At 41.4% G+C, this 19976-nt stretch overlaps 1 protein-coding gene across 3 annotated transcripts in view; it reads left to right on the forward strand.

Annotated features, from left to right (window-relative positions):
• TRAPPC12 (trafficking protein particle complex subunit 12) overlaps positions 1-19976 on the forward strand; it is a 169955-nt gene that overhangs the window by 60803 nt on the left and 89176 nt on the right. For all 3 annotated transcript variants that reach the window (XM_075556376.1, XM_075556377.1, XM_075556379.1), the window contains exons 4-5: positions 2059-2172; positions 4729-4867. In XM_075556376.1, the coding sequence (XP_075412491.1) occupies positions 2059-2172; positions 4729-4867 (253 nt within the window). The remainder of the gene's footprint in view (positions 1-2058; positions 2173-4728; positions 4868-19976) is intronic.

A 19976-nucleotide genomic window follows, 5' to 3' on the forward strand; every position in this document is an offset into this window, starting at 1 on the left:
TTCGTTCTCATCTGTCACCACCAGGTCTTCACTCAAGCTGTTCTCCTTCCACTCTCTTGACCTGGCCGACTCCTCGTCGTCCTGCAGGCCTCACACTAAATATCAGACCTTTAGGAGGCTTCCTTCCTTGTTGCTGCTCCGGAAGAGAGCACAAATTCTGTGCGTCCATATGTTAAGGAGTCCGGGAACCCGGGGCATCTGTGGAGGGAGACCTTCAGGTTCATGGGTTGGAGATTCATCCCACTCACATTCTCCTAAGTAAAAGTTATTCCCCCAAATCTACCCCCATAATAATGCCAATCTTAAGGTGCTTGCGAGCCCGTTATTGCTACTGTATACGCTTGAAAGTCAACTGCTTGAAGGCTACTTGGATGAAGGTTGTCTGTCATCGAAAGAAATCAGACCCTGTTTACTGTCCCACCCTAAGTGGGGCCCACTCCCTTCTGGTAAGGATTATAGATTGTTCCCCTGGAGAAGAGCTCAAAGACACCTAAGGTCAAGGCAGCTCAGAATAACCAATGTTAGGCTGCCATTTTGACTCTAGAATCCTTCCATCTTGTTACATATGTACCTTCTTGTCACATGTATATCTCTTTACCTCCCCTTCCTATGGCATATGTAGCCCTAGTTCATCCCCTTGTGTTATGTATATCCTCTAATAGAACCCCTTCCTGTTATGTATGTGCTTACCGTGGCTCACATGCCCAAGATTCTATCAGGCTGGGGGAGTATACATTACTACCTCATTCTGGTGCTGGTCTCTATCAGAAGAGGTGAGCCCTTGCATGCCTTGTCTGACATCTCTTTAATTTTACCCCTCAATTACACAACCACCCCCTGAGGACCCATGTGGATGTGGGGCTGGTTCCCACAGAGGGAAATTAGGCAACCCAGTTATGTACTGCCAGGACATCCTATACTTCTTATTCAAGAAGCACTTTACATGCACACAAAATTGTTTAATTTTTGCAAAAAGCATTGTTTAGTGTTTGTCTTCCTTGCTCGAGAGCAGAGTTTTAAGACGGAAAAGTCAATCCTATCCCTCACAACAATTTAAAAGTTATTCAAGAGTCATGAATATGTTTTTACAAACAAATACATCATTATCTCAGTAATATCCTTTTAAAATGTTTCAGCTTTACTTCAGAGCCCAACGTAGGAACTGAAGCAGCCACGCATGGCTCTCGAGCCGCAAGCAGCTTGCCGACCCCTAACCTAGGGCCTAACTCCTAGTAGTGCAGTCAGTGGGACGTCCATTCATCATCATGCCCACAAAGCCTTGCACAGACTCTACATACCTTCTGGCTGTATAAATATGTACAACTGAAATATTAAAAATAGTTCGATTGACAAAATATATTGAGCATCCACTTTTAGGTTCTTCAAAAGCTTAAAACATCCTCTGGTTACATTTTCCCATTCATTTACAGAAGTAAATGCAAGAGAGTCCAAATTAATGAGATGGTATAGAATTATAAGCTAGCATTTCCATGGCTGAAGTTATAAAATGACATGCTGTGGAAGCTGTGTGCCAAAAGAGTGACCTATTTTGCATGTAACATTAGCATAGTTTGTTGAATTTTTACACTGATAAAATAGAATTATATTAAACGTATAGAACCACTTGCTGTATAGTCACATTCAAGTCTTGACAAATGAGTACACCCGGTGCACAGCATGAAATTAACCCACTGATTTTAAATGGAGAGAAATCACAAGATAGTTACCTTGCCAAAAAGGAAGGCCACCAGGTTTCTCCGAGAGGCGGGGAACTTTCCAGTAAGTCTCTTTCTTCTGTTGTATCCGTTGTTAAATGTTAATATTTTTATGATTTGATCATCTTGAACTGTGTCCCATGGTGGGCGCCCCTTATTGCCTAATTGCACATCAACACTGACAAATGGCAGTCTTCTTTGTACCAGCCAGCCGACCGACCTTGTCATTATTACTAATGGCTAGAGGGAGCTGCTTCCAGCAAAGCTAGCAACTGTGTGCTTCAGTGGGTTTGTTGGGGCTTGTGTGTTTGTTTTGGTGATTTCTTTCATTGTGTCTTTCCAGAACAGCAAAAACTGGAGGGCAGCAGTCGACCTATGTGGACGCCTCCTTACAGCCCATGGTCAAGGCTATGGCAAGAATGGGCTGCCTACCAGTCACACAACAGATTCATTGCAGGTAAAACACCTATAGATGTCCTGCATCTTTTTTGGCTTGTCATAACTTTGGAACAGGGAAAGGAACATAATTTTTCATGATTATAAGAATAATTTTAGAGCAAAGGGTTTATTTTTCATATCCTAAGTTTAATTTCAGTATGAGATTACTCTAGCTCATACCTGCTTGATTATACTTTATGTATTATACTGCAATCTTTATATGACACTGATAAGAATTGGGAGTCTCACAGGACCATGTTAGGAAGTACATGTGGTTTGAGCCATGAGTTCATTTGTAGGGTCGTCAGCACGTGATCTCATAGTAAAGATCAGACATGTTAAAAGATTGGCAGTTAAGTTCTCCCTCTTAGGATTGGTGATTGGGCTCAATTGTAGCAGATTAGGGGTGTGTTGAGGTCTAGTAGAAAAGAGTGATCCAATTGGTTGGTTAGGTCTATCCCAGGGGAGTGATGGTAATTATTCCATGTGTTTTGTTTCCTTGCTGTGGCAGGGCTTTCAGTGGGTTCATTCCAATTCAGAACATCTCTGGAAGGTTAAACTGAACTGAACTAGTTCAAAGCCCTGGGTAAATAGAGTAACTTTCCCTTCAATTTTAAATAAAAAGTTAACAGAAGTTTCCTTGTAAAATAAAGGAAACTTCTGTCAGGAAAAGGAGCTGAAAAGGCTTACAAATGTTTGCCTTTCCGTGGGGAGTGTTATAACTTATTCTGACTTGTAGGGGTGCCCCTAGAATGAAGCGTATTAAGTTACCCCAAACAAAAAAGAGTTTGAGGGGAACAGCTTTGGAGAGGCCTGAGGAATGTGTTTGTTTGTTTAAAGAATGCTCTTTGTTCTGTAATCTCTTCCCACTAAGACTGAATGATTAAGATAAGAAAAGGCACATATAATTTGAGATGCTGCTTTCTCCTCAGCTCTCCATGCACTGGTTTGTGTTAGGTTATTATTCTTTCATATTTCTCAAATCCTTTACTACTACAAGTCCAGGCCCTCATGGGAATATTAGCTTTAGCTTCCTGTGTGAAATTATTTCTTTTCTTTATTCTTTTTTTTAATCAATTTTGGGGGGCTCGTACAGCTCTTATCACAATCCATACATACATACATACATACATACATACATTGTGTCGAGCACATTTGTACATTTGTTGCCACCATCATTCTCAAAACATTTTCTTTCTATCTGAGCCCTTGGTATCAGCTCATTACCCCCCTTCCCCCACCCTCTCTCCCTCATGAACCCTTAATAATTTATAAATTATTGTTATTTTTTCATGTCTTACCGTGACCGATGTCTCCCTTCACCCGCTTTTCTGTTGTCTGCCCTCTTGGGAGGGGGTTATTTGTAGATCACTGTGATTGGTTCCCTTTTTGCCCCCACCTTCCCCTTACCCTCCTGGTATCACAACTTTCATTCTTGGGCCTTAGGGCTTTATCTGTCCTGGATTCCCTGTGTTGCCAGTTCTTATCTGTACCAGCCAGATTTGTAAGGTAGAATTGGGGCCACGATAGTCGGGGAGGGAGAAGCATTAAAGAACTAGAGGAAAGTTGTGTGTTGCGTTGGTGCTCTGCTGCACCCGGACTGACTGACTCATGTGAACTTAGCAAGGCTTTCTAGTCAGGTTCATTCAATAAACTGCTGCCAGAGTAATTTTCCTAAAGCACAGTTTTGGTCATTTCATTTTCCTACTGAAAAGCTATCCAAACTTCCCATGGCCAACCAGATCCAATTTAAGCTTCTCATCTTGTATACACAACCCCCTACAAAATTACCATAAACATTAAGCTATAATGAAAAGAATGTGAGACTCGGTTTGATTCCCATCTTTTAATGGTCTTACTGATGATGTGTGTGATCTTGAGCAATCACTTCCTTTTGGGCTTCATTTGTTTCTCATTGGTAAAAGGAGAAGATTAAATTAGTTCATTTCGGAGATACCTTGTAATTCTAAAAGCCTCTACTCTGGCAGCTCTCACTTTAATGTCTATCATTTTCCTACGCATACTGTGTGCCCTCTCCAGTTGGGCAGTGTGCTGTACTTGTACACAATGCATACTGCCCACTCTGGTGCCTGTCCCTGGTGAACCTGCACCAGGTCCCTTCTAGTGCTTGCCTCTTGAGGTTCTGTGTATTTTTGGATGCTTTTCTCAAACACTGTTTTATCCACAGTCTGTTCCCAGTCCTTCTTGGTTTCCCTTCCTCGAATCCATTATCACTTCTCCACCTAATGTATTTGTATGCGCTCCCACTTTCTTGAAGAGGGGATAGTATATATTTTTTTCTTCCTCACACCTAGCTAGCGTAGTGCTTTGTACATATTTCCACCCCGTACGTATTCATGGAACTAATTAATGGCATCAAACACAATCATTTGCATAACTAATAAGCTCAAGAGTCTGTTTATAAACATAATTATGCAGATTTTCAAGGAATAAAAGTTGATAATGCTCTTGCTTAATATGAGGACTCAAGTTTTAATACCAAATTGATAGGAAATGGGAATTTCATTATTTTATATTTGTAAAAATAACTTGCTATTCCCTTTTGTGGCTTTAGCTCTGGTTTGTGAGACTGGCACTACTGGTAAAGTTGAGCCTTTTCCAGAATGCTGAAATGGAATTTGAACCCTTCGGAAATCTTGATCAGCCAGACCTTTATTATGAATACTATCCCCATGTGTATCCTGGACGTAGAGGTAAGCCATTGATGTTTGATGTTTGTGCTTTTGAAAGTATTTTGCTTAACACAACTCAGCACATAATTAGATATCCTTAATCTTCCTTACTTTACCAAGTCTTAAAAACTTAGTAGCCTCGCATCAAGCTTGATTTACAAAATGATATCCATACATGTTATAAATACAGTGAACTAAACATATTCATCGATTTATTTAACAAGCATTTATGGGTATTTTCTGAATCAAAGCAGTACAATTTGGTGTAAGATTTTCAAGCTATTTTGTAAAAAACACTTGTATCATGACCTACTAAAAGCATGTTCATAACAAAACCAAGATATTTTCTATTACCCTCCCTTTTGACTTAATGCAGCTTTAAGAATCTGGTTTCACTCCACCAATAGGAAGCCACTTGGCATTTATAAAGCTCTAGGTGATGGCCTACATTAGTCTTGGAGAATGGGACCGTAAGAATGGCATCGGGAAGGGCAAGATTAGAAAGAACCTTCTTGGGTGTGAGTAGCCTTAAGGTGGAACAACCATCTCTTGCTGGGCAACCATAAAAATAAGCATGAAGTCCTTCGGAAATTCATATTGAATAAACAATTTTAGAGAGATGTCTAATAAGCAGTAGTAATTATTAAAAATCATTATTGAGAGCCTGGACTCTGTAGTAAGACTTTCTGGGCAAATGTTGGCTCCTCCATTGACCAGGTGTAATCTTGGCAAGTTATTCACTTCTCTGTGATTTTGGCTTCCCTGTTGATAGGTTAAGCAGGGCTAAGAATTCTATTTATTCTACAAGCGTGTCATTTAATATGGAAGTCGCTTAGAGCAGCCTTTGACCATTTAATTATGCCCTTTGCTACTTTTCTTTTTCTGTTTGTAATTCACTGTTGACATTCTTTAGGATGTAATATTTTAGGCTACAATACTTTGTCAGTCACCTACCTGATCAACAATTGTTGGATACAACAGTGGATCTACAAAGAATAATCCTTATCAGGAAAGGTATCGATTAATTGGAGTAGAAAATTGTGTTAGGCCAGTTTGACTAGAGAAACAAATCCAGTGATACTCATGTGTGTAAAAGAAAGCTTTATATCAAGAAGTAATTCTATATCAAGCAAACATCCCAGCCCTGTCCAGATTAAGTGCATAAGTCCAATACTAGTCCATAAATTTGATATTACTTCATAAGACCTTGTTCACATGTGGCCACATGCAATGATGCAGAATGCAGGAAGATCACAGGCCGGATGGATGCAAAGTCATGTGGCTTCAATAGTGATGGCCGCATCACTGGGCTCGCAGCAACCAGAGTCAACCAGCGGGGCAATGAAGGCAGAGAGAGAGGGGGGGGGGAGGCTCCCAGGACCCTCCTTATGGAAGGCCATGCCCACAGGGAGGCACCATCAGACTTGTGACCCGATTGACAGCTAGAGTCCACCCCTGCACGTGTTATATGTCTTCAGGTTGACATGAAATTATGTAATTACAAAAATATGTAACAGTCGCAGTACCAGAATGGATTAAGGCTTGATTAGTAATGCAGATTATAATTGCTATAAAACCAAATAAAAAGTACTACTATTGAGTCAATTCCAACTCATAATAACACTGTAGAACAGAGTAGACTGACCAATGGGCCTCCCACGGTTATAATCTTTCATGAAAAAAACTACCACATCTATTGCAAAGCAGCTGCTGAGTTCAAGCAGGTGATCATTTCAATGATCAGAAACTGATCATTTAACCATTCTACCACTCACACCAAACTCACTGCCAGCGAGTCAATTCTGATTCATTGTCACCCTATAGACCCTTGGGTTTCCGAGACTGTAATTGTTTATGCGAGTCGAAAGCCCCATGTTTCCCCACAGAGCAGCGGTAGTTTTGAGCTGCTCATCTTACGGTGAGCAGCCCAACTCGTAACCGCTACGCTCCTAAATTTACTACAGACGTTTTTAGAAACCAGTAAACCAAATCAACATCTTAATTAGTTTTATTAATATTGGCAGACAAAGAGAGGAACCAAGGAGAGTAGATGCAAAAAATAAATTATTAGATTTGTTTTTTTTTCCTTAAAAATCATGTTCTCTTTCTTTTGAGAGTTTGCCAGGAAAGATGGAGGAGTTGTCTTTCTTTATTGTCTATCCTTTCACAAAATAGGATTTTCAAGATTTAGACTGAGTTGCCCTAAGTTTTTTTCAAATTTGAGAAACCTTTTTATCACTTTTACTATGGGATGCTTTGTGAATGGAGGCTTTTTGAAGCCTCATTAGTATTAAAATTTGTTTTTAATTTGAGAGATCACTCCAGCTTTCAGAGGAGGATGGATTCACGTACTTCCAAAGCCCCTTCCTGTGCTAAGTGGGTTGTTCCATGAGTAACTGTGATATGTGTGTATGTTTTGTCATTTAATTTGTTTCTGAATACTATTCCAAAAATTTAGAAATAAAGCACAGCCTTTCTAGCTTATAAAATTTGCACAAAATTTTTTTTGTTTTGTTTTTTATTCTGCCCAGGGGAAATAAATTCTTAGAGAAAGGAAAAGGATGGAAAGATAAATCTTAGTAACTAAATTAGGGCAAAAAACAGATTTTCTTGACTGTCATAGCTTGATTTAGTGAAAGTGAACAAACCAGCCTGGATAGACTTAGAGTCAGGCAAGGACAAAGAAAAGTAGCTGTTCTTCACAGACATGACTCCAGCCCTTGATTTTGTAAAACTCCATCCTCACCCAGTGTACTGTCAACCCAACTAGGCTTCCAGATGAGTAGGAAGAGAACCCGTAAGTATGAGGATATTCTGAGGTTCTGCCCAGTTCAGCTTTTGTGGTACCAACCAGTAGAAGAACTAGGATCTGATGGGGAGTTGCCAGGCTTTCTCGAAGGACCTTTCAGTGGCATTGCTCTGCTAACTTGATAGAGTGATCCTGTTTCTCCACAAGAGTAGCTTTATTTCTGACAAAAGTTAAACATAGCTTTTCTCAGAATCTCTCTCCTCCCACATCCAGTTGTAAGAAGCATACAGGTGGGTCATGAGCTCTGTCAGGTGAACAGCGTTTTATCGATCCTCATTCTTTGTGAATAAATCTCCTCTCACTCTTCCTCCTAGCTCCTTATCGGTCCACTTGCGTGTGGGGGATTCCCACACTTTTAATGCCTTAGAAACGTGACGCATAGCACTTGGAGAGATACGGCATCTCCTGGTGACTCGCGGGATGGTTTTCTGTTGGAAATGAACCAGTGCCCGACGCTGACACTTTTCTTTCTCATTTACAAACTAACCAGTGGAGGCCGTCCTTCTTTCTGATCAGGCCATGAGCACACTTTCAGCCAACAAAGAGACGGCCACCATTTTTGCCACATCCCAGGCATTTTGATGAAAAGGTGTTTTATAGAAAAGTTAAATAGAAACATTTGGGGATATTCCTATGTAATAAAATATGCCTGATATAGTCTTGATAATCAGGAGAGGGTTCTCATCAAACTTCTCCTAAGTAGCAACCATGTGTTCCCGCAGCATAAAATCAGTTGCTTCCTCCACTGCAGCAGGCCTTACCCCTTTATTGTACTGCTTGGGCCAAGGACGAGAAGACTGGAGCCTGCTGCCTGTGTCTTGGAATCAGCAGTTGTTTTTACAGTTGTTTTGTCTGTTGCTGACCCAAAAACTCCTAACTTTCAGTACACACACACAGTTGTTAATGACTCATGTACCCTCTTTCTCAAGCCTGAATCGAACTGACCCCGATGGTCTCTAGGAGCAGATCACAAGATGTCTTCTCCCATGGAGCAGCTAGTAGGTTCCAACTGCCAGCCAAGTGCTTATCCATATCTACATTCAGTACTGTGATATCGCTTCCTCTTGAGGGCCACATAAGTGGTTGGTTCATATTAACTACTCGGGAATACCTGTGAGCCACAAACTATTGAGATGCTTAGCTAACTGAGAGGCACTTGGAAAAACATTCAAATAGTTGACTTTTGAAACATCAGCCCTTGAAAAGACTATGAAGCTCACAGTGCTACTCTGATACCCATAGGGTCACATTGAGTTGAAATTAACTACATAGCAACCGGTACTGCTACTAAGACTTCACAAAATGACTGTTCATACATCAGCTGCTTCTGAATTTACCACTACCTTGAATAATTAACATCACCTTTTAGATCCTACTTAGTAATGTATATAGACTTTTCTTGGACTGTTTACTCATCTTTAAAGCGAAAAGTTTGATAGACATGTCACTATTGAGCTACCTGTCATCCTTTCCCATTAGCTTTTAGGACATGGTTTCCCTAAACATTGGGCTAGAAGGCATTCTTCTGATTCTGCCTGAAATTAAATTGTGCTGGGATATGGATAAAGAGAAGATAGTACCTATGCATCATTAAGCAGCTAATTTAAATTATGAAACAGACATAAATCATATGTATATTTTTGTAAAAGTATATTAATATTCATCCACAATAATATGCTGAATGTTTACTAATTTTTCTTCTCATTTTGTGGTTTAACAAGCATAAATGTAAGGTTTTGATTCATTCATTTCATTGTAGCTTGCAATTTATAAGCAAAGCAAGTCATTAAAATGTGCTTAAAAGAGAAGACTTTAATGATACAAACAAATAATTTTTATGAATGGGCTTTAATATGTTTTATTTAAATATCACACATGTTTACCCATTCAGAATATTCATATAACACTAAATGATTCCTGTGTTAAATTGAACTTTTTTTTCAGCCACAGAACAGTCCTGTAGTATTAACATATTTCTGTAACATTTCTAACAAATTTATATAGTTACTTTCGTCCTCTTTTAAACAGTGAGATATGTTTCAAGACCCCCTCTGCTATCTTTTAGCCTGCTGCCTGGAGTGTCTTCCGCTTCACTAGGAAGAATCAGGAAGAAAGTAAGCACTGAACAGATCCAGCTGCAACTAGCTCCGTAGCAGCTTCGGTTCGGAGTGCTATGCTGTGGGGAGGAGACCCACAAAGACACAAAGAGAGGGCCTCCGTCGCACTGCCTCTGACCGGGAGCTCTTCTCTGTACCCTTTCCTTCTCCTGCCTCATTCCTCACTCTCTGCCATCCCTGGTCTTCTGTTCCTGGTCTTTCACTTCGTTTAGTGCGTCTTCCATTCATACTGCATATCACTCCCTAGAACTCAGGGCCCGTGAGGTTGGGTTATAAGCTACTTGCATGAAGCTTTTGATCAGACTTCATACTCCAGGGTGAAGAGAAGTCATTCAAAGCTCAAATTTGGTATTTAGAAACCAACTGTTGGGGGATTGTGAGCAAACTGTTTGCCATCTTTTCATTAGTTTGAAGTTCACTGCATCCCTGCGGGACACATTTAAAGAGGATGCAGCTTTCAGTTACCTCCAATCTGACACATTGTAGTTACACTTGGCAGCCGAGCTCTGCTGCCTATAATTGTCACCCTGGTTCAGGAAATTCAGAGGGTCAGTGGTGGCCATGCTGTTAAAAGATGTCAAAACAAAAGAATAAAAATAGTTTGCGGAAAATTTGCTCTTAGCCTCTGCCTTAGCTCTAAAAATTGAATTTCGGCTGCATAGCAATACCGTGTACCATATATTTACAAGAGCAGAGAAAATGCTAAGTGGATCTTTGGGTTATTTTTTAGTTATTATTTCTATGATTTTGAAATAGAAGTTTTCTGTCTGGAAATTCTAGTTCAAGTAGGGCATTATCTAAACTAACTACATAGGTTGTGTTAGTTGCTCCAGTAGAACCAGGCATACTGAATGATTCGTGTAGATTCAAACTCAATCTGTGGACTGAGCAAATAATCCAACAAGAATGTGAAATCAGGAATCAAGGAAGACTTGTTCACAAAGTGCCAAATGCAGAATACACAATATTGTTTCCTGGGAGCAAAGAGGACTTGAAGCACATGTTGATGCAGATAAGACTATGGCTTCCACATCAATATAAAGCAAAAATCCTCGCAACTGGCCCAAATAGCAACATCAGCAAATAAGCTCAGACGCAATTAGAGTCGTCGAGGATGTCATTTTATTTGTCCCCAAAATAAACACCTATGGAAACAGCACCCAAGAAATCATAGGGTTGGTGTAAGATACGAAAGCAATATGATTTATAATTTATCATGGGGTCATGAGGGATGGGGGGATGGAAGTCAAAAAGGACCTGATACCAAAGGCTCAAACAGAAAGTAAATGTTTAGAAAATGATGAGGGTAACATCTGTACAAATATGCATGTTACAATTGATCTATGGAATGTTATAAGAGTTGTAAGAGCCCAAATAAAATTATTATTAAAAGAAAGAAAAAGAAATCACAGGGCATAGTGCATTGGGAAATCTGCTGCAAAAGATCTCTTTAAGACCCAAAACAAAAAAATCATATCATTGTGAGTTAGGGTGAGTGCGGAGTGAAGACCCAAAGTCCATCTGTAGACAATTGGACATCCCCTTACAGAAGGGTCATGGGTAGGAGAGGAGTCCAGGTGCAGTGTAGCACCAATGAGACATACAACTTTCCTCTAGTTCTTTAATGCTTCTTCTTCCTTGCCACTATCATGATCCCAATTGTACCTTACAAATCTGTGTAGACCAGAGCATGTACAGATAAGAGCTCACAACACAGGGAATCCAGGACAGATAACCACCTTAGGACCAATATTGAGAGTAGCCATACCAGGAGTATAAGGGAAAGGTGCGGCAGAAAGAGGGAACCAATCACAATGATCTGTCTGTAACCTGCTCCCAGGAGGATGAACAGAAACGTGGGTAAAGGGAGACATGGGGCAGTGTAAGAAATGAAAAATAATAAAAATTTGTAAGTTATCAAGGATTCATGAGAGGGAGGATGGAGGAGGGCTGGGGATAAAATGAGAAGCTGATACCAAGGGCTAGAAAGACATGTTTTGAAAATGATGATGACTACAAATGTACAAATGTGCTTGACACAATGGATGTATGTATGGATTGTGGTAAGAGTCGCACGAGCCCCCAATAAAACAATTGTTTTAAAAAGATCTCTTGATAGTTTTAAAAAGCAAAGATGTCACTTTGAGGGCTGAGATGCTCTTGGCCCAAGCCACTGTACTTTCAGTTGCCTCATAAGCATGTGAAAACTGGCCAATGAATAAGAAAGACCATAAGGAACTGATACATTTGAATTATGATGTTGGCAAGAAATACAGAATACCCATGGACAGCCAGAAACAAAGCCCATTGCCATTGAGATTTTGACGCATAGCTACACTAGTACGGTTTCCGAAACTATTAGTCTTTCCAGGAACAGACAGCCTCACCTCGTGCGGAGGGAGAGCCTGGTGGGTTCAAACCCACCAACCTTGCAGTCAGCAGTCCAAAGCCAACCCCGTCGGGCCCCTTGCTGTCTGCCAGAAGCAGGAAGAAATCTATCTTTGAAGAAGTTCACCCAGAATGTTCCGCAAAAGCAAAGATGGTAAGACTGTGTCGTGCCTCCTCTGAGCATGTTGTCCAGAGGGAACAGTCCCTGGAAGAGAACATCAAGCTTGCCAGAGGGGCAGCAAAGAAGAGGAAGTCACCGTAAGAGAAGAGTGGCGAGAAAGAAATGGCCACGGCCATCGTGGTTGCCAGCTTGACCCAGAACTGACTGTGAGTTGTATGTTGTGAGTGTTGCCAGTTTCCCAAGCTCAGCCCCTTTAAGAGCTTTAAAATACCTTTCCATAAGCCTGCACAGGCGTCCTTTTTTGAGAGGCATTCTACAAAAGGTCTGCTCAGCCATCTTTCTTAATTTGCTATAAATTAAATTCATTTTTATTTTGTTATAATAATACTAGAAAAGATTATTTCTCCCCTGATAGGGTTTGTATTGATGTGAAGTATTGACAGAGATTAGTAGACCATTGAGATATAATTTATTCTGATACGGCCCTCCTAGCCATGTTGTGATAGACCGGCACAGTGACTGCACGGATGGACTCCCCGAACAGCACTTGTGAAGTCGGCTGCTGCGAGGTGTTTGTTCTGGCAGTCAGAACCCACTAACAGCCCCTGACAGCAGTCATATTCCTATTGGCCAAGATCCACTTTTTGTAGATTCTAGGCAGTGTATATGGTTGTGACCCCAGTTTGCAGGAAGTTTGCTGGTTCAGGGATAGGGTAGGAAGTATCTTTAGACTGGAGGATGTGGCTTAAGGTACTGTTTTCCCTGTGTGATGGTCAGGTAACAGATAAAAACTACATCCCTTTCAAAACCTGGCCTTTTTTGTGACCATCATTTCCTGACGGAAATTTGGTGGAAGTAAGAAGACCTGTGACTATTGGATATACTTGGCTTCTGAAGTTGGACCCTGCATTTGAACTGGCTCTGCTGTGGAACGCTGTGGGTTACAGCACCCATGACTGTATGAAAGCTCCTTGCAGTCTTTGGAGTTTTTGTGAGAATTCAGGCACATGACAGTACACTAAGGGAGGGACAGTGGAACCTGGATCTGTATAACTTCTTGGAAAAGTTGGGCTTCTGTCACTTCTTAAATCTCCAACTTTGGGAAACTGCTTGGGTATTGGTTCTTCTAAAAGAAATCATTACCACAATAATTCATTGAACTTTATCCTCAACTTTACCCTCTCTTAAAACCTACCCCCAGTCTTTTAAATAGTTGTTTGGAATGTTCTCTCTTGTTCAGAAGAAAAAATAATGATGTAAATGAGCATTTAAATTTACCTAATACCTTAAATTTTTTTAAGTGCCTGCCTACATTAAACAATTCAGCCTTTCATACAACCAGAGGGAAAAAATATTAGGCTAAAAGAAGTAACCATTGGAAATAAAATATGCTTTCATCATTTTAATATGCTGTTTAAGAAATACAGTGCCTCTTACACCAAATTCAGATCTGTGAGTTTAGCTTGTTAGAGCTATAATGATTTCATGTCAAATCATATTTCAGAACTTGATCCTAGTGGATTACCATCAAGTCATGTTGAAATTGATGAAACAAACACTGAAATTAATTGGATACTAAATCTTCCTACCCCTTCTTCAACTATATACTCTTGTGCAAGTAAAGGCATACTTTCACTGGACCGTCAGTCCTTTTCTTCCATCCTTCCAAAATCATGAATTTACATTTCCAATTCTCAAACTAGATTTGAAATTTCTTTTTTTTTTTTTAATTTTAACAATTTATTGGGGCTCATACAATTCTCCTCACAGTTCATGCATATACATACATCAATTGTATAAAGCACATCTGTACAGTCTTTGCCCTAATCATTTTTTTCTCTTTTCTTCTTTTACATTTTATTAGGGACTCATACAACTCCTACCACAATCCATACATATACATACATCAATTGTATAAAGCACATCCATACATTCCCTGCCCCAATCATTCTCAAGGCATTTGCTCTCCTCCCAAGCCCCCTGCATCAGGTCCTCTTTTTTTTTCCCCCCCTCCCTCCCCATTCCCCCCCCCCTCATATGCCCCTGGTAATTTATACATCGTTGTTTTGTCATATCTTGCCCTATCCGGAGTCTCCCTTCCCCCCCCCTCTGCTGTCCCTCCCCCAGGGAAGAGGTCACACGCGGATCCCTGCAATCAGTTCCCCCTTTCCAACCCATTCACCCTCCACTCTCCCAGCATCGTCCCTCACACCCTTGGTCCTGAAAGTATCATCCACTCTGGATTCCCTGTACCTCCAACCCTCATATGCACCAGTGTACAGCCTCTGTCCTATCCAGCCCTGCAAGGTAGAATTCGGATCATGGTAGTTGGGGGGAGGAAGCATCCAGGATCCGGGGGAAAGCTGTGTTCTTCATCGATACTACCTCACACCCTAATTAACCCATCTCCTCTCCTAAACCCCTCTATGAGGGGATCTCCACTGGTCGACACCTGGGCCTTGGGTCTCCACTCTGCACTTCCCCCTTCATTTAATATGATATATATATATACATACATATATACATATACACATATATACACATGCATACACACACTTATATCTTTTTTTTTTTGCATGATGCCTTATACCTGGTCCCTTGGGCACCTCGTGATCGCACTGGCCGGTGTGCTTCTTCCATGTGGGCTTATTTGCTTCTGAGCTAGATGGCCGCTTGTTCACCTTCAAGCCTTTAAGACCCCAGACACTATCTCTTTTGATAGCCGGGCACCATCAGCTTTCTTCACCACATTTGCTTATGCACCCATTTGTCTTCAGCGATCCTATCATGGAGGTGTGCAGTCAATGATATGATTTTTTGTTCTTTGATGCCTGGTAACTGATCCCTTTGGGACCACTCGATCACACAGGCTGGTGTGTTCTTCCATGTGGACTTTGTTGCTTCTGAGCTGATGGCCGCTTGTTTATCTTCAAGCCTTTAAGACCCCAGTCACTATCTCTTTTGATAGCCGGGCACCATCAGCTTTCTTCACCACATTTACTTGTTCACCCACTTTGGCTCCAGCCGTTGTGTCGGGAGAGTGAGCATCATAGAGTTCCAATTTAATAAAAGAAGGTATTCATGCATTGAGGGAGTGTTTGAGTAGAGGCCCAAGGTCCTTCCGCCACCTTAATACTTGACCTATAAATATAGACACATAGATCTATTTCCCCATCCTCCTATATATATTTGCATGTACATGTCTTTGTCTAGACCTCCATGAATGCCCTTTGACTCCTAGCTCTTTCCTCCATCTCCCTTGACTTTCCTCCTGCCCTACTACCATGCTTCATCGCCACCTGGGCTAGAGTATACCTCTTCTCTAAGCAACCTTACCCTTGATCGTTTCCCACCAGGCCTGCCACTCCCCCTTCTCTACCATTTGGGGTCCCATGTTTTTCCCTTGTCCCTGGGTTTGTTAACACCACTTCCTTACCTCCCCTACCCCCCCACCCCAAGTCCCCCCAGAACTGTCGGTCCCGTTGTTTTTCCTCCAGATAGTTCATCCAGCCTGTCCTATTCAGACAGACCTGTGGAGTCACTAACATGCACGAAAACTAGACAGAGGAAAACAAAGCAACAGTATACAACCAGACAACAAAACAACAGAAACAAACCACTGACAAAGAACAGAATAAAACAGTTCACAAGAGAAAAGCTTGTAGTTAGTTCAGGGATCGTTTGCTGGCCCTTAGGAGCGTTTTCCAGTCCAGTCTGTTGGGGCACCACGCCCTGGCCCCAAAGTCCACTTTCAGCATTCCCTGGGGACCTTGCCACTCCATTCCCTTGCTGTTCCGCTGCACTCCCCTAGTGATTTGCCTCGGTGTGGTGGGATCAGGTCAGGTGCAATTCCCACTCTGTGTCTCCGGTGCTGTCCCCTGTATCGCCCTTAGTCACTGAGGGGCATCATGTCTCATAGTGGGGCCAGCCATGTTGTTCTCTCTGTGGACTGGCTGCTCTACTCAGGAACATCATCATCACGGCCTGGATTTGAAATTTCTTATCAATACATATCCATAATGGATAGTTCAGGATGGAGTATCAGCATAGACTTTTCAGTGTCTTATGTTGTTTTCTGTTACATATGGAATTGAACACATCCCCCCCCCCCCAGAATAAGTATTGGAATCTTAATCCCTATGCATGTGATCCCATTTGAGGATTGGAATTCTTTTTTTTTGTAAGTCATTTTATTGGGGGCTCTTTTTTTTCTTTTTTTTTTAATTATTGTGGGCTCTTACAGCTCTTATAACAATCCATATATCCATTGTATCAAGCACATTTGTACATATGTTGCCATCATCCTTTTTTTTTTTTTTGATCAAGCACATTTGTACATTCATTGCCCTCATCATTCTCAAAACATTTGCTCTCTACTTGAGCCCCTGGTATCAGCTCCCCACCTTTTCCCTTTCCTCCCCATATCCCCTCCCTCATAAAGCCCCCAAATTTTAAAATTATTATTATTTTGTCATGTTCTACATTGTCCAAGTCTCCCTTCACCCATTTTTATGTTGTCCGTACCCCAGGGAAGAGATTATATGTAGATCCTTATAATTGGTTCCCCCTTTCTACCCCACCCTCTCTCCACCCTCCCGGTATCACCACTCTCAGTACTGGTCCTGAAGGGATTATCTGCCCTGGATCCCCTGTGTTTCCAGTTCCTATCTGTACCAGTGTACAAGAGTTGGATTTCTAGTGTTGGTCTGGCCATGTCAGTGTTCAGTGTGTCTGAAGCAGTGGTTTTGAGGCATACCAGTGCAGATTTAGGCACAGAGCCTATGTCCAACTACTCATTCTTCATCTTTATTTCCAATGTTTGCATTCTAGTCACCAATAATTACCAATATAGCAATAACTATCATTGTATCAATACATTAATGATCAGTAAAATATTGCATGTTTGGATCATTTCAGACTGAAAAGTTGGTAAAATTATTTTATTTAACATCTGCCTCATTTTTGATGACCTGCAGTTTTCCTAGATATACACTGTGTACATCCATCCTCAGGGTACTCACATTTACAGCTGATTTCTTCTCATTTTAGGTTGAGGTTAATGTAGGTTCATTTGAAATAGGCAGTATGCTTTCTCTTTTTCGTTCTGAGAGAAAGTTGCTTGTTGCTCTTACTACTTTGCATTTTGCACACTATTTTTATGAAATTTAGCATTTCAATTCTTAGAACAAATTATTTATGATATAGAAATTTTTATATTTGGGTTTTTATTTCTTAAAAATCCTACCACTGGTACGTCATCTCTATAAAACAGAGTAGGGTTCCCCTCTATAAAACCTCCATGGGGATTGCAAGAATCTTCATGGAAGTGCACTGCCTGCTTTTCCTCGCTCAGAGCAACTGGCAGGCTCAGCCCACTGACTCAGCAGCTCCAGGAGGGCTCATTTCCCATTAGGATGCCCAAATGAAAGCTTTTTCTTAAGCTGTTTGCAAAAGAAACACAGGTCTGCCAGACATAGGACACAGTCTCAAAGGCAGTCTCTGTCAGAGATCACAGTGCTTCTTCCACCCCCCCCCACCACCATTGTTACCAACTTTCATTATATGTATCTTTATCAACTTGATCTTTGCGTATCTTCAAATGAACAGCTGAGAGTAATTGCAATATAATATGTTGTGTAGATATTTAAAACCAAAAACCTGAACTTACTGCCAGGGGCTCCATTCCAATCATAGTGACACCATGAAGAATTTCCAAGATTTTCTAGCCTGACCTTTTTCTTTTTTTTTTCTTTCTGTTGTTGTTTGTTTTTAATCATTTTATTGGGGGCGCATACAACTCTTCTCAAAATGCGTACATACATCCATTGTGTCAATTACATTTGTATATTGTTGTCTTCATCATATTCAAAACATTTTCCTTCTACTTGAGCCCTTGGTATCAGCTCCTCGTTTCTCCCCCACCCTCCCTCCCTCACGAACCCTTGATAATTTATTGATTACTATTTTTTCATGTCTTACACTGCCCCATGTCTCCCTTCACCTACTTTTCTGTTGTCCATCCCCCAGGGAGGGGGTTATATCTAGATTATTATGATCAGTTTCCCCTTTTACCCCACACCTTCCCCTTAGCCTCCTGGTATGGCTACTCTCATTATTGGTCCGAAGGGGTTATCTGTCCTGGATTCCCTGTGTTGTGAGCTCTTATCTGTACCAGTGTACATGCACTGATCTATCTGGATTTGTAGAGTTAGATCATCATAGTGGGGTGGAGAAAGCATTAAAGAAATAGAGGAAAGTTGTATATTTCATCGATGTTATACTCCACCCTGAATGGCTTCTCTTCCTGTGACCCTTCTGTAAGGGGTGTCTAGTTGTCTACAAATGGGCTTTGGGTCTACACTCTGCACTCCCCCTCATTCACATGGATAGGATTTTTTGTTCTGGGTTTTTGATGCCTGATACCTGATCCCACTGACACCTCATGATCACACAGACTTGTGTGCTTCTTCCATGTGGGCTTTGTTGCTTCTCAGCTAGATGGTCACTTGTTTGTCTTCAAGCCTTTAAGACCCCAGACTCTCTATCTTTTGATATCTAGGCACTATCAACTTTCTTCAAATTTGCTATGCACCCATTTTGTCTTCAGCAATCATGTTGGGAAGGTGAGCATCATGGAATGTCAGGTTATTAGAACAAAGTGTTCTTGCATTGAGGTTGTACTAGAATAGAGGGCCAATGCCCATCTGCTACCTTAATACTTAACCTGTAACTATATGTACATAGATCTATTTCTCTATCATATATAAATATTTACATATGTACATGCCTGTATTTACACCTCTATAAATGCCCTTTGCCTCCTAGTTCTTTCCTCTATTGCCTTTTACTTTCCCCTTGTCCCACTATCATGCTCAACCTTCATTTGGGTTTCAGTAATTCCTCTCGGTTACACTGACCTTGATCGAGCCCTACCAGACCAACTACACCCTCCTCACCATCTATTTGAGACCACTTGTTGTTCCCTTGTCCCTAGGTTTGTTATCCCCCACTTCCTTTCCCCGCCTCCCCTCTCCCATGTTCCCCTGAAAACTTCAGTCCCACTGTTTTCTCCTCTGATTGTTTATCCTTCCTATCTTAAAGGTAAACATGCATAGACAATAATAAGCACAAAAACAAGGCAAAACAAAAGAAAATCAAAGAGCAACAATAGAGAAAAACCTGTAAGTAGTTTCAGGTCTGCTTGTTGACCTTTGGGCATATGTTCAGGTCGAGCCTGATGGTGTGCCATGCCCTGGCCCCAAAATCTATTTTTGGTATTCCCTGGGGACTTCATTGCTTTCTTCTCCTTGCTGCTCTGTTGCACACCGTTAGCATTTTCACCCCATGTGGTGGGGTCAAATTGGGCACTGTGCCTCCTTCTATGGGTCAGTGAGGGACATCGTGTCTCATGGTGGGGCCAGCCCTATGGTCCTCTCTGTGCATTGGCTGCTCTGAGCACGAATATTGTCCTCGGGGATTGGTGGGCCAGGATGTGCTTCACTCTGTCTCCATCCCTCTTTGTTTGCTCCTATGTGTTCTGATGAGACGCGCCCCTCTCCCTGAGCTGTAGCTTCAGTGCTTTCCTCTGTAGTGCATCCTTCTGGGAGGGGAGGGGAGGGGAGTGCCCACATAGTTGAAATTGGTGCCAGCCCCACAGACTTCTCTATTGGTTCCCTGCTTCATGCCGGTGTGTTA

This window comes from Tenrec ecaudatus, chromosome 8 (assembly GCF_050624435.1).
Source record: "Tenrec ecaudatus isolate mTenEca1 chromosome 8, mTenEca1.hap1, whole genome shotgun sequence".
NCBI lineage: Eukaryota > Metazoa > Chordata > Mammalia > Afrosoricida > Tenrecidae > Tenrec > Tenrec ecaudatus.